The following is a 15,351-nucleotide window of genomic DNA, read 5'->3' as shown; positions in this document are numbered from 1 at the left end:
TTAAATTAGCAAGGTTAACACCTGCTGTTTAGTTCTGATAATGAACATCTCTGACCTAAAGTTACTGAAAATGTTTACTGAGGTTCATCATCATCATTATCATTGTATTAATTTGTTTTACTACCAAAGCCTGAGTTTCTGAACGTGGCTCCTACTGAACTTAATAGCTGCCTGCCACTCTTCTAAATAAAAGCTGCCCCTTCTCAGTGGCGTTCATTGACTCAAGGTTTCAGTGTTCACAATGGCCTTTGAATGTATATGTGCACATAAACAAACACATACATGAACAAAAAATAATCAGAAAGAACCACCGTCTCTGACCAACTTACTCTCTCCATCCCAAGTTTAAAAGACATTTTTAATATACTTATATCTTGAAACTCTGTAGTCTCCCATCAAGCTTCTGATCAGGTTCATAGACATGCTAACCACCCCAGGTATGGTAACATTATGTGCTATAGTCCATTTACAGGGCCCATTTTATTCCATATTTCCTAAAATAACTTATTTGCCTTGCAAGATGTATGTTTCTTTCTGTTCTTTTGGTCTTATTTCTGGTAACTAGTTGTAAATTCCCTTAACATTCCATATTCCTTTCCTAAAAGGTAAAAATTTCCTCTCTGACGTTGTGTCCAACTGTGGGGAGTGATGCTCATCTCCGTTATTAAGCTGAGGGAGCCTGCATTGTCAAAGATTTCGGCTTCAGGGCGGGATACGGAGTTGAGACTGCCATGGTCGCCTTAGTCAATGATCTCCGTCTGGGCATTGACAGGAGAAGTGTGACCTTGTTGGTGCTCTTGGACATCTCAGCGGCTTTCGATACCATTGACTATGGTATCCTTCTGGAGCACCTGAGGGAGCTGGGCATCGGGGGCACTGTGCTCCAGTGGTTCCGATCCTACCTCTCAGGCAGATTCCAGATGGTGAAGCTGGGGGACACTTGCTCCTCTAAGAGGGAACTGACATCTGGTGTCCCTCAAGGAGCTATTCTGTCCCCCATGCTGTTCAACATTTACATGAAAGCGCTGGGAGAGATCATCCGGAGACATGGGGCGCGGTGTTATCAGTACGCTGATGACACCCAAATATGTTTCTCTATGTCTCCGATTGATGCAGTGACTAAGGATGGCATCAAAAGACTTATGTTTCTTGTATTTTTTCAGAGGCCAGCCTGAAGACAGAGGCTCCTCCCTCCCTAACTGTCATCTTTCAGCCTCTGGGGGAGAGAGAAGGCTGGCCCAGCACCATCAGAGGCCAGCCTGAAGACAGAGCCTCCTCCCTCCCTAACTGACATCTTTCGGCCTCTGGGGGAGAGAGAAGGCTGGCCCAGTTCCATCAGAGACTAGCCTGAAGAAGGAGGCTCCTCCCTCCCTGTCATCTTTCGGCCTCTGAGGGAGAGAGAAGGCTGGCCCAGTACCATCAGGGGCTAGCCTGAAGAAGAAGAGCCCTCCCTCCGGTCCATCTGCCTTGGTCCAGGCCTCAGAGGAAGAGAAGAATGCTGGACCTGATTCCCTCCCCCCTCACCATTCCCTTTATTTTATTGTATACTGTATGGTGTTTGTTTTTTAATGCATTGTATGTGTAATTGTAACTTGTGTAAACCGCCCTGATCTGAGGAAGGTGCGGTATATAAATAAAAACTTTTATTTTAACTTTCTCTCCTCTGAATGCCTGCCTGGAGTCGGTAATGGGCTGGATGAGGGAAAACAAACTCAGACTGAATCCAGAGAAAACGGAAGTACTTGTGATAGGTCCCTCAGGTCTAAGGAAGGAAATTTGCCAACCTGTCCTGGATGGGGTCACACTTCCCCTGAAGGACGAAGTTCGCAGTTTAGGAGTACTTCTGGACTCGTCCCTGCAACTGACATCTCAGGTAGATGCGACGGCCAGAAGTGCTTGCTATCAACTTCGGTTGATACGCCAACTGCGACCCTACCTAGACCGAAGGGACCTTGAAATGGTGGTTCACGTTCTGGTAACCTCTCGTCTAGATTTCTGTAACGCACTTTACATGGGGCTACCCTTGTTCCAAGTTCGGAAGCTTCAGTTAGTGCAAAATATGGCAGTCAGATTGGTCACCGGTTCATCAAGGTTTAACCATATTACACCTATCTTAAAAGATCTTCACTTGCTCCCTATCTGCTTCCGGGCACAGTACAAGGTGTTGGTTATTACCTATAAAGCCCTACATGGCTTGGGCCCAAGTTACTTACGGGACCGCATCTCCCTATATAATCTGCCCCGCACTCTTAGAACATTGGGTAAGAACCTATTGGAGATAGCAACCTCTAAGTTTGTTGCTACTTCGCAAAGAGCATTTTCAACATCAGCTCCGAGACTTTACAGTCTCCCTGAGGAGATCCGCTCGGCGACCTCGTTAGAAACATTCAGAAAAGCGATTAAAACCGAGCTTTTTAGCCAAGCATACCCCACCTGATATGAATACCCCCCCTGATATGAATGACTTGCCCTGTCTGTGTATGATCCCTGTTGATGCTATTGTTACTGTATGATGTTGTATATTTTATTGTTTTTAGCTGCTTTCAATTGAATTTTTATGTAAACAGTTTGTGCTTTTTTAGTCTGTAACCCCGCTTCGATCCACCGGGAGAGGCAGGGAAACATAAATAATAATAATAATAATAATAATAATTATTATAATTATAATTATTATTATTATTATCTTAATGGTCATGTGGTCATCATGACCAAATGCCGAGGCACATGGAAAGCTATTACCTTCCCAACGAAGTGGTACCTATTTGTCTACTTACACTGTTACATGCTTTCAAATTGCTAGGCTGACAGAAGTTGGAACTAGTGACATTAGCTCATTCTGTCACATGGTGCTTGGGTCTCGAACTGCCAATCTGCTGACCTTGCGGTCGTCAGAGGCAGCATCCACTAAGCTACTGCATCCCCTCATTTCCTACTACTATATAAAATCTCTAACTTGTATGAAACTCATACTATGAAGAAAAGGACTTCCCTAAAGCATCAGTCATGAGAGTAGTGGACTGCACAAGAGGACTCCAAGAACTATTATATATGTGAATCATCATAATCTTGGCAAGGAAATATTTTTTCATAAATAAATAAATCCAGGTTATACAGTTACCCCTCCATTTCCGCTGACTCAAGATCTGCGTCCCTCGCATATATGCAAGCGCGAAACAGAGGAGGAAATGATGGGGCACACACCTGTAGCAGCCCATGGGAGTGCATCCCCCTTCAAGCCAATGGGGCTTGAATATACCCACATTACCATTTTTGCGTGGGGTCCTGAACAGATCTCCCACAAAAACGGAGGGGCAAATGTAATCTGAAATAAGGAGCTTCACAGATGTCTTCCCAGATAAAACAAGGACACAGGGGATTATACAAATTCTGAACTACTTCCTGCATGGCAGGGGGTTGGACTGGATGGCCCTTGCAGTCTCTTCCAACTCTATTCTAAGAGTTGTAGCAGCAAGACAACACTTACTGACATCAAAAGCATACAGGACATTGCAGGCTCCCTCAGTATCATTGCGGCCTCCCCAGATATAGATGGTATCATCAATGAGCACTGCAGAATGTCCATATCTCATGTAGGGAACTTCCCTCACATGGTCCTTGCTATTCGTCCATACTGGGGGGCAGTTTGGTCCAGCGCAGAGAGACTGAAAGAGAAAGAGGTAAGTTTTATTTGATAGGCATACTCTCAAGCATCAAGCTGCCACATCTTAGTAAAACAGAGAAATCAACTTAAAAATGAATAACCCTTCAACAATGGCTTGTGCACTGCATTAACCAGCCATAGAAAACACCCAACTTTTAATATAAAGTCTGTAACTATATATATAGGTGGTAAATGGCACAAAAGGGGGGAGGATTCAAACACTGTACTGACACAGAACATAAGCAGTTTTTAAAAGCTTATGTGAGAAGGTGGAAGAGGTTAATCTAGATTAGTTTATCAAAAAGATGTAACATTCTTTAAATGTTGGTGCCAGGGAAAAGGAAGGAAAATTTCCAAACCTAAAAGAAAGGTATATTCAAAGGATTGACACAAACAAATACAATCCACACAAAATTAAATGCTCCGAGATCCCATTTAGTTTAACAGTTTAACCAAATTAAACACGGTTTAAGAACTTGAAATAGTAAAATGGTTAGTCAAATGGCAGACTAAAAAATGCAAGCCATTATGCACAGAAAAAGAGATTCAACTATAAAATGACAATTCTGTAGTTTATTTTCATAATATTGTTGTGACCTATAGTAGCTTGAGAGAAAACCCAAAGGCTCACATGCTACATGTCTGAATTTGGGTCTCCCAAATCTAAATCTACCATTCTGTTCAGATGAAACCTACTCAATTTTGTAAACTCCACCTGATTTCCTTCTTCTGACTCTCAGCTAGAACATACGTATTATGTAACATATTTGACACATTTGATATTCAAAACCACCTGATTTATAAAGACAATGTATCCTATTAAACATTAGGTCCATTCAAAATAAGAAAGAAAGAAAAATCCCCTTAAAGGAATTTAAAGGAACATGTCTGACAGAAATAGCATGTAAGAAGTTACAAAATAAGGATATTATTTTTAAGCTTGGTTTTCCTCAAACACCATTTGCAAATACTCTGGTCACTTTCAAAGAACTCTTTGGCATCAAGTATTTGTCATGTGCAGTAAGATATTTTTTTTAAAAAAACATTAAAATGTTGATGTGATATGTGTTTGTTTGAAAGCCTGTGTGGTGGAGGGGCAATAGGGCTACACAGGAGCTTAGGAAATCCAGGTTCAAGTCTTCACTGAGCTAACAGCCTAGAGAGTGACTTTCCATCTTGTGTCACCTTGTGCCACCTTGAGTTCACACAAGGTTAGGAGAAATATAAATTCTCCCCTCCCATTTGTTTAAATAAAAACAGCAAACAACAATTAACAAGATGTATCAGCACTCAACAAAGAAAAAAAAATCCAGTGAAAAATAAAGTTTTTGACACTGGCTTCCTAATCATACAAAATGACAAAGTCCAGCAAACCAAACTGTTCAGTCCAGTGTACTTTTCCATAAACTGACACAGGTGATTTGAGAGGAATGTGTCTGTCTGTCTTGGTACACGTAAGAAATAAAACAACTTAAACCTCAGAAAAAAAGTGCAACTGAGTATTTGTTGCTACTCTTATCTGCTGAGTAAGTTTCTCTGTCAATGATATGTTTCATAACCTATTCTACCAACACTTAATTTTTTTAATCAGTCTTCTATGTAAGACCAATTTATAGCTGAGCTGAAGTTTTAAAAAGGAATAAGCAACATTTTGTGAAGCAAGCCTGTATTCTTCCCTGAGAATATTAACAAACAAACTGAACTCAGGGGAGTCCAAAATGCATTCATTAGTACAGTATATATTCATCCTCCCTCTTGGAACACTTCCTTCCAGAATTGACTGTCTACTGGGCAATACCACCATGTGTGAGTACAGGAACCTATTCTGATATTAAATAAATAGATAAATACATAAATAAATGTGAAGTCTGTCTGAATTTGCAATTCATTCATCTGCTCTAAGTTAACTTTTATATTGTTTAAAATGAACTGTACAAAGTTTTGTACTGATAGCTCCTGTGTTACCTGACAAGAAGGGATTTGAAAAAAGTGAATGATAACATTGAAAATCCTCCTGTGTTGAATGTGAAATTAAGTGCATATACTTCATGGTGCTTCCAAATGCACCTGTTCATCAACCACATAGTTATGTTTACCTATGTATAAAATATACTGCAGTTATTGTCTCCTAAATTAAGAACCATCCTGGAATCTGAAGTGACAAAAGGCACCCAGTTTTTAAGTACTAGAAGGAAATATTCCCTGGTTCTGTGCAAAATCCTAATTTGGTCTGTCTGCTCTGCGCTAATTAATTTAACATCTCACAAGAGATGCATATAACAGAAAGAGAGAATTTGGGAACAGTTGATAGAGAAGCTGTTAGGAAATTATGAAAGCCTCGAAACACTTTAATAAAGCAAACGATAACAGAAAGACAATCCAGAGCCTTGTCAAGTGTGAAAGCTGAAGAACAAACTGACTTAGGAACTTCCATGGGGGGAAAAGAAAGATACTTTTTGACTACCACAAAACTGCAGAGCAAAACAGCTAAAGGAAAACACGTGATTAGTTCATCTACTTTCACTGCTGCCAAAAGTCTGTCAGGATTAAAGAAAGTAAAATGTGAAAGACATGACAGGGATTCATTTTTAAGAAGACACTTCCAGTTTAAGGCTAGTATAATTGGGAATTTATATGGCCCAGCACTCCCTTAGTCATACTATGCCATTCCTGCTTGATCTACTAAGTTTGCCACTAATTAGTGATGTGTCTTGCACCTGTCAACTAGATTATTAAATAGTATTTTGCACCATCTTTGCAAGCATAATGTAAGCAGTGTGAACTAACACATAACAAAAGAGGAAAAAAAGCTAGTTTTTAACCTGAATTATTACTAATATGAACAGTGAACACATTTTACTTCAAAAGATTTTACTTTCGGAGATATTCAACAATCAACGTGCAAGTGGCAAACAGTTTAATATTTTTCATATGATACCAATAGTAAAAACTCAGTTTAAAAAGAGATGAGAGATGTGTCCATGCAATCTGAAATACTGAAGTATGATGACAGCTGCTCCATAAATTATCTTGACATTCTTGCTATTTAGGAGTTCTTACTGAGTAAGAAGGGCTTTCATACACTTGTTCTCCTAATATTTCTTAAAATGAAAAAACAATTCAAATTGTCCCATTCACAACTGTGTTCACTGTATAAAGAATGAAGACACAACAAAGGACCTCATTGCATTTTTTGCAGCAAATGTGTGAAACATTTTTTTGCTGGTACACATGGTTGACTGTTTTTATGATAAATCATTTGCTTTTGTAATAAATGTTTGGGTTTTGCTCCATTATAATTTATGATTTAATTAAGTTGTTATATTTTATTATTTCCTTTTGGGGAAATTATTTCAGTACTAGTGACTCATTTCACAGGATACACCTTTTCCAAAATAACCAAAAAATCATTTTGGGAAGGGAGACTGTACATCACAAAGTCTTGGTTGCTTGAACACTTCTTACTACAGAGGTGAATGGCTCTCAACAGCTGTAATTTCAACCAAGCAATGCAGTGTATGATTTACATTATATGTGAAGTGGTGATTCCTTGTCCCCAAAGGACAATTCTAGGCTGGGTTACTTTTAAATTCTCAGTGGCTTCTTCTATATCTGGTGACTCACTGAAAGGTACCTTGTACTGACATTTTCATTAAGATTCAAAACATAATCTCTGGGTAATTAAGACAGTTATTCTCTGGGGACAGCATATGCACCTTATATCTAAATAGCAAGAATTCTGGAAAAAGCTTCAATAGCACTCTATAAACATAACCAAACATATTAGAGTGCCAGCTTCTCAGACACCCGGTACTCAAGCACCAGTCTTACCTGCATTAAATACATGAACATCAATCTGTCGGAGTGTCTCATAGTCTTCCCCAGAACAATAGCCTCCAAAAGAGTAGACTTTGTGTCCAACAGCCACAGCCGCGTGGTTTACTCTCCGGGGCCCACCTTCTAAATGTACTGTCCACCGTAACATTCCCTTTTGTGAGTGCTCAGTTCCTCCAAACTAGGGGTGGGAGAATTAGAGTATCACGTCCACAGGGCTACCAACCATGCTGGATCATAGGCACAGAATTCTATGACAGACAAAACAATACATTCAAAAACACATCCTATTAGGCTTACAGCAAAATTGTATCTTGCACTTCCCCTGATCAACAGCTTTCCCACTGAATAAGATTTTAATAGCCTCTTTAAGCATAATGCGACATTGTTCCATTCTTTTAACACTCCTGGGTGTCAGAAAGCAATTAAGCCTGCTAGAAATGTAACAGGCTAATCAGAAAAGGCTATGATAGGGCAGAATATTTAATAAGAAAAAAGATAATACATAGCTACTGCAAAAATGAAGGTTCAGAAGTTTTTACTAAGCCTCAAAAGTTCAGGATGGCAATTAAAATCAAACTTTTCCTCATTGGACACTGCTTCAGACAACAAATACTTAAACTCAACAGATAACAGATGTCGGCAACAATAGGTACTGTGTATTTATATTACTAGAAGATGTTGTCTCTTTTTTCTTCCCAGAAAAAATAATACAACTGTGAAAACCACTGAAAATAGCAGTTCCAAAGCTGAGCTTCCCTCTAATCCCACATTACTGTCTGGTACTTGTGGGGAAATGTTCAATGTAATGATACCAAGATAGGAGGTAAGGTATACTACAGATAACTGAGAGAAGACAGGATAAACTGCCAGGTGGCTGACATTTTCAATGGCAATCATGTTTCTTATACAGTGAAGCTTTGGTATCTGCTGGGGTGTAGTTCCAGAATCCCATCATGGATACCAAAACCCATGTATGCATACAATGGCACAGTAAAATGGTTTTAATAAAATGGCAAAATCAAGGTTTGCTATTTGGAATTTATATATTTTTAAAAATATTTTCAAACCATGGATGCTTGAATCTATAGATAAAAAATCTGTGGCTATGGAGGGCTGACTGTAAAATGCAATCCCACCACACAGCAGGTGGAATCCAGACAGATTACGTGACTCAAAACTGCTCTACTCCACAAGGTTTCCCACCCACCACTGAGATTCTTGCAGTTAATATTGTGCATACGAACCAGGGTAGTGTTGTTGTTAGAGTGATGAACTGGCACTTGGGAGATGCAGGTTCTTGTCACCTTGCGGCCCCAATCTGGCCTTTCCATGGCACAAATAAGAGCTGCAAAAATAGGGTCCTTTTTGTGCCTTGGAAAGGGCGTGATAGCCATGCTGCCATGGCTTTAAAGCACTCTTTTGGCGCTGTGTTGTGTGGACACAGCGCCAGAGGTGAGCTGTAATGCTGCACGCCATGTGGAGTAGCACACAGTGTCATGGCACCCTGGGGGTAGAATAGGGGGTGCGTCATGTGAACGCCATACCCCGACTCTGCCCCCAGGCTGGCCTTAATGGCCGGTCTGCAAAGGGCCTGAGTTTATCAGGAGAAAATCAGACTGGAAGTCTAACCAAATAATATGTTAGACAATGTATTAAGGATCATAAGCAAAACAGGAAATATATGCTAAAGTTATTCTTCAATTTCTTCTCATACCTCAGGTGAACACAGTAAACATTCAATCAGAAATTAATAATCAAGGAGGGCTCCTGTTGTAGTCTTCTGAAGCTGCATTTTACATTTACAAAAATATAACATATTAACAATTTCGAGGCAGACTTTTAGGGTAAAATCTCTTAAAGTGGCTTACATAAAACGGATAAAATGTAATTCCAATACTGTACAGCACAGTAGAAGTTAAAGCACACATTAAACCTTTTCAAAAGTTAACATTACACTCAATTTAAACAGTTAACAAGAACTATTTTAAACCATATACCATATATACTCCTGTATAAGTCAACCTCGTATAAGTCGAGGGAAGGTTTTGGGGGCAGAATAATGGATTTTGCTATGACCTGTGAATAAGTTGAAGGTCAAATTCAGGAGCATGTAACAAAGGATCTAAATGGAGGGGGGACACACCACTTTGCTCCCTCCTTCTCCCTCTCTGGATCTCTCCCAAGGGTCACAGTCTGGGCATGCAAAATGTGGACACAAACCTCCAATTTCCCCCCCCTTCCCCACAACCTTCCCCAAGGTTGCTGGCTTGCAAAAAAAAAGGGGACACAGACCTCCAATTACCCTCCCTTCCCCACAACTTTCTCCAAGGCTGATGGCTTGCAAAAGGGGGGACACTGACCTCTTATTTCCCTCCTCCTTCTCCTCCCTCTCTTCTCTACAGCTTTCCCAAGGCTCATGGGGAAGTATTACCATATTGACTCATATATACATCTACCTAGGATTTTGGAGCCCATTTTTGGACTTCAATTTTTCAACTTATAGATGAGTATATATGCTACTTTTAAAAAATGCAAAGTCTTTAAAAGTCTTCAAAAGTCCCTTAATTAAAAGCAGTTTGGAATAAATGTATTTAAAAGCCCTGAATAGAAGTCAGCACTGAAGAGGTTGCAGTTATGTCTTCTGAGGGAGAATTCCACAGATACTGGCCACAATAAAAATGTCTCTCCTTTACTGCTTGCCAGTGTTATAGCAGATATGCAATTTTCAAATATGGATGTGTTTGAATGCACATGTGTGTATATGGGCATAGCCCTAAATTGTTTGGAACCAGCATTTTATGTAGGGTCCAGAAATGCACTGGCAACCAGTGCTGCTCATACTATATAGGCAGATTGATGCTGGGACACAATTTAAATCCTCTGACTGCCTAGTCCCAATATCAATCAGAACTGCATTCTATACCAATCCAAGGCGCATTACAGATGGGCCCATGAGGCGCCATCATCATGCCGTCATTATGCACGAGGGGCGGCGCTTCCTGACGCGCCTTGCCCCTCACGCATAACGACTACATCAAAATGGCGGCGGCCGTTCCACACGGCTGCTGCCATTTTGATGTAGCGGACGCTGAGCGTCCGTACGGCGCACAGCGGAAGTGATGCTGCAAGTGCGCGACTAGCGCCTCACGGCGTCTCTTCTGGGACCGAGGAAGGAGCGTGATTTTCACACTCCTTCTTTGCTGCATCCGGGAACCGCGTGGCTTGGATGCTGCGGTTCCCGGACACAGCAACCAGCAGCAGCGCGAGACTGCCCCTTCTGGGCCATCTGTAACGCGCCTAAGATCCCAAACCTTCTTTAAAAGCATATTGAGTAAATTGCAACAATCTAGTCCAGATATTATTAAAACATGCATCACTGAGCTGGATCTGCCTTTTCTCAACATGGTTATACCTGACACATCAGTCTAAGAGACACCCCAGCATTATGACAAGTGGTACTTCCACAGTTTAGGAGAAGTCTCAGACTGTAAATTCCTTTGAGAGGAATCCAATTCCATCCAAGATTGGCAATCAGGATGAAGGTTTCGGCCAGTTTTCCTACCCTCAGTATTCCCACCATATTAGAATACGATGGAGGAGCATGAAGATGTGGAGGAGGAAGAAGATCAGCAAAGAATAATAGAAAAGCAAGAGTATTAAATGAATATACTGTACAACACAAGACTTCTTATTTCAAATACGCAATCATTCCTGCCCAACACCTAATTTCCCATTCATTGGCAACTAGGTAAATATATGCATGCACTATATTTGAAAGGTATTATTATGTGAAAAGATATTCTTATACTGTTGAGATCCAAAGGTTTAAACTGTTATTTGAATCTTCTGTGCAAAGTTCCACTTATATTCCTGTGATCCAAAGGTCTATGCCAGACTTTTACCCAAGCACCAGCAGGAGAAAAGCTGGTGGGCTGTTGAAAAGTAGTTTTAAAAATCAGTCCCTGGGAGAAAACCAGCAGTTAGAGATTTAAACCCACACACCTCTCCTCAGTTATGCGTTCAAAATAGACGGAAAAATCAAGACCTGTCTTTTCTTTTGTGACAACTACAGTGGGAGTTCTCAAAACCGTGTCTGAAAACTTAAGAAGTTAGACTATTTAAGCACTTTGAACTTTCTCATCAGGTATTTCAGCTATGCAGGTGTTTAAAAGATAATGAACAGGCTATTCTTTATCTGCTTAACTCTTCCGTTCCAACTTATACTATCAAGTGTATGGCCTAAAATGATGGAATATAAAGCGAATTAAATTTAAAAATTCCTTTCAGCATAGCATCAACCAAAGATAGTTTATGTAAACTTTGCATTTATTGGATTTCAGCTTCAGAAGATGAGAAACCCTTTCACCTTTGAAATATGCAAGAGCTTGTGTGTGTGTGTGGGGGGGGTGCTTAAAAGGGAACTGGAAAAAATAGATCAATAATGTTTAATGTTCAAATAGCCTACAGAATTCAAGTGAACATATAATACCATGAGAGAGAATATTCTACCCTTGGCACCACATTCACACTGTTATATATGAATGCAGGCACCCTTTGATATTTGTCGTTTTCTGTATTGTAATGTGGGTAAGCTGGCCACTTGAATCATCTACTTATTTGTTACTAAGAATTTAATGCTTTTAAAGAAACTGGATGTGGTAAAGTTATAACACTGCAGATGAATTCTACCAGTCTCCCTACAAAGCTGTATGGCCATGTTGACACTTGGTCAAAGGCTGTTTGAATGTATCTATAATGAGTCACTGTGGGGAGAAAACGATGTTGCCAACTTGCTGTTCGCTGATTCCACAAGCAATTATATTTTGACCTATTTTTGCACTGCGACATTCAACTCACATTAGGAACACTGATTGCCAAACAGCTGTTACTGGATGATTTTTCCTCACAGTAAATATTATAAACAGCCACTGTTATTCTTTTGTTTCCTGCTGAACAAATTCCGTATTTGACAAGGTTGTCAATTTAACACAACATGACATTATCACTCTGTGGGCAACCTAAAACTGCTATTTAGCCAACTGTTAAAATAACAAGAAATGTATTTATAATTTTTGTTGTTGTTAGGTGTCCTCCAGTTGACCGCAACTCATGGCGACCCTGTCGATGAGACTTCTCCAAGACACCCTGGCCTCCACTGCTTTGTTCATGTCCTGCAAATTCATGCTAATGACTTGAGTTTATCCATCATATATGTGACCTTCCTCTCTTTCTTCTGCTTTCTACTTTTTCAAGCATTATTGTCTTTCTGAATGTCACACTTTCTCATGACATGACCAAAGTATGACATCCTCAACTTGGTCATCTTGACCTCCAGGGAGAATTCAGGCTTGATCTGTTCTAGGACCCATTTGTTTGTCTTTTTGACCATCCACAGTACCCTCAGCACTCTTCCCTAGCACCACATCTTGAATGCATTGATTTTATTCTTAAACAAACAAACAAGTTTACTGAATAGCCTGAGGGCTGTTTCAAAATACTCAAAACATAGTTATACAAACAATGCCACACACATATATATAAAATGTTAATATAGTGCACTAAGTGCAATAAACCACAATACAATATATATATATACGTATAAATAGCCTAAACATGCACAGCTTATATACAGACTATACAAATCTAAAAATATACAATATGTACTGAAAGATATACAAATAAACAGCTAAGAATAAAAGTGTTTACACAATCAAACAGTAATGTGTAAAATAGTTACCATGGGAAGTAAAATAGAATTAAAATGGGAGGTAGAAATAACATTAAACACCTATCATCATATGTCAAATCTCTTCATCACCCTTACAGTTAACACCAATCATCCCCACATCTCTAGATCTTGACAGTGATGCTTTATAAAGGAAAAGAGCTGTGTCAATAGATATTTTTGAATCTTGTCCACTCATAAAGTATGATATTCTGATGTGAGTATCCCAGAATATTGTTCGTTTAATATTGGGATCAAGCTGTTGGTCCCTTTCCTGTTGGTACAGATTACATCTAAACAAAATGTGTGCTAGATCCTCAATTTCGTAGTCACCACAAATACCACAAATATTCTTCTTATCAACTTTCTTCACTGTCCAATTCTCACATCCATATATGCTAACAGGGGATACAATGGCTTGCACAATTCTAACTTTAGTGTTTAGCTGTCTATCTCTATTCCTTAGGATCTTGTCTAGTTCTTTCATACTGTCCTCGCCATTCTTAGTCTTCTGATTTATTGGCTGCATTCTCCATTCTGAACAATGTTTGATCTAAGGTATGGGAACTGTTTTACTATTTTGATTTCCTCATTGTTTAGGCTGAATTTATTTATTTATTTATTTATTTATTTGTGGTATTTATACCATGCTGTTCAGCCCTAAAGGCTCTCAGAGCATCTTACAGATAGTTATTCAGACAGTTCCCTGCCCTCAGGTTTACAATCTAAAAGGACATGCATGATACAAAAGGAGAAGGGAATGGTGGTGGGGAAGGGGATCAAGTCCAGTGGTTCTTCTCTCCCTCTAAGGCCTGGAGCATGGCAGATGGACGGAGGGCCCTAAATCTTGAGGGGAGAGACAAGACCTGGCCTGGAAAGACTAAGAGCCCTCCCCCGACCACCATCTTGAGGGGGAGAGACGAGGCCTGGCCTGGAAAGACTAAGAGCCCTCCCCCCCGACCACCATCTTGAGGGGGAGAGATGAGGCCTGGCCTGGAAAGACTAAGAGCCTCCCCTCGACCATCATCTTGAGGGGAGAGACAAGGCCTGGCCTGGAAAGACTAAGAGCCCTCCCCCGACCACCATCTTGAGGGGGAGACAAGGCCTGGCCTGGAAAGACTAAGAGCCCTCCCCCCGACCACCATCTTGAGGGGTAGGACAAGGCCTGGCCTGGAAAGACTAAGAGCCCTCCCCCCGACCACCATCTTGAGGGTAGAGACAGGCCTGGCCTGGAAAGACTAAGAGCCCCCCCCCCGACCACATCTTGAGAGGAGGAGAGGCCTTGCATTTTTGTATTGTATTGCAATTTTTATTGTACACCGCTATGATCATTGTGATAGCGGTCTAAATAAAACTTATTATTATTATTATTATTATTATTATTATTGCTCTAGCTAGACCTAATGGAGTTGGGCCTGCCTTTTCACTCCCTCCCAGGCTGGATGAAGTCAGCTCCTCCGTGGTCCTTATTTTTGTTTTCTTTATGTTCTGCAGTAAGCCTGCCTTTGCACTTTCTTCCTTGACTGTTGATATTCCTTTCTCCTATCTTTATTCCTCCGCTTCCGTGTCTAAGCCCCCTCTTAGTATGATATTTCCTGCATATAGGTTGACTAGATAGGGTGATAAAATGCACTCTTGCCTTACCCCCTTGTCCAGGGGGCAACCTGCGGCCCGCGGGCCGGATGCGGCCCGGCGAGGCCTTGGGACCGGCCCCAGCCCGGCCCTGCCGCTGATTGCCGCCGGGGCCTTTGGCATCTCGTGTGAGGGGCATGGTGGGGCAATTGTCTATAGAAGCCTCAGAAACATGCATTTATCTTAACATTTTTTAAAAAAACAGCAAAATTTTTTGTGTGTCCTCCATTTTTTTTTTAAAAAAAGTGCCCTCCATTTGAAAATTTTGTCCTACATTTGTCCCGGTTTATTTATTTATTTAATTTTTTAAAAATTATTTAATTATTTATTTTTTGGCTTCGGCCCCCCAGTTGTTTGAGGGACAGCAACGGGGCCCCCGGCTCAAAAGGGTTGCCTACCCCTGCCCTTGTCGATTGGGAACGATTCTTTTTCTCCATACAGTGGTACCCCGGGTTACGAAAATAATTCGTTCCGCCGCCGCGTTCGTAACCCAAAA

The 15,351-nt window shown here is 40.6% G+C and overlaps 1 protein-coding gene across 1 annotated transcript in view; it reads right to left on the bottom strand.

The window, feature by feature from the left end:
* The window catches only part of KLHDC3 (kelch domain containing 3), an 82,062-nt gene that overhangs the window by 37,881 nt on the left and 28,830 nt on the right, over positions 1–15,351 (bottom strand). The window contains 3 exon segments of the mRNA XM_042449113.1: positions 3,485–3,638; positions 3,640–3,662; positions 7,493–7,746. Of these exon segments, the coding sequence (XP_042305047.1) occupies positions 3,485–3,638; positions 3,640–3,662; positions 7,493–7,646 (331 nt within the window). The 5' untranslated portion in view covers positions 7,647–7,746.

This window comes from Sceloporus undulatus, chromosome 1 (genome assembly GCF_019175285.1).
Source record: "Sceloporus undulatus isolate JIND9_A2432 ecotype Alabama chromosome 1, SceUnd_v1.1, whole genome shotgun sequence".
In the NCBI taxonomy this organism is placed as follows: Eukaryota; Metazoa; Chordata; class Lepidosauria; order Squamata; family Phrynosomatidae; genus Sceloporus; species Sceloporus undulatus.
The sequence above is the reverse complement of the archived record's forward strand: the minus strand, read 5'-3'. Positions and strand labels throughout refer to the sequence as shown.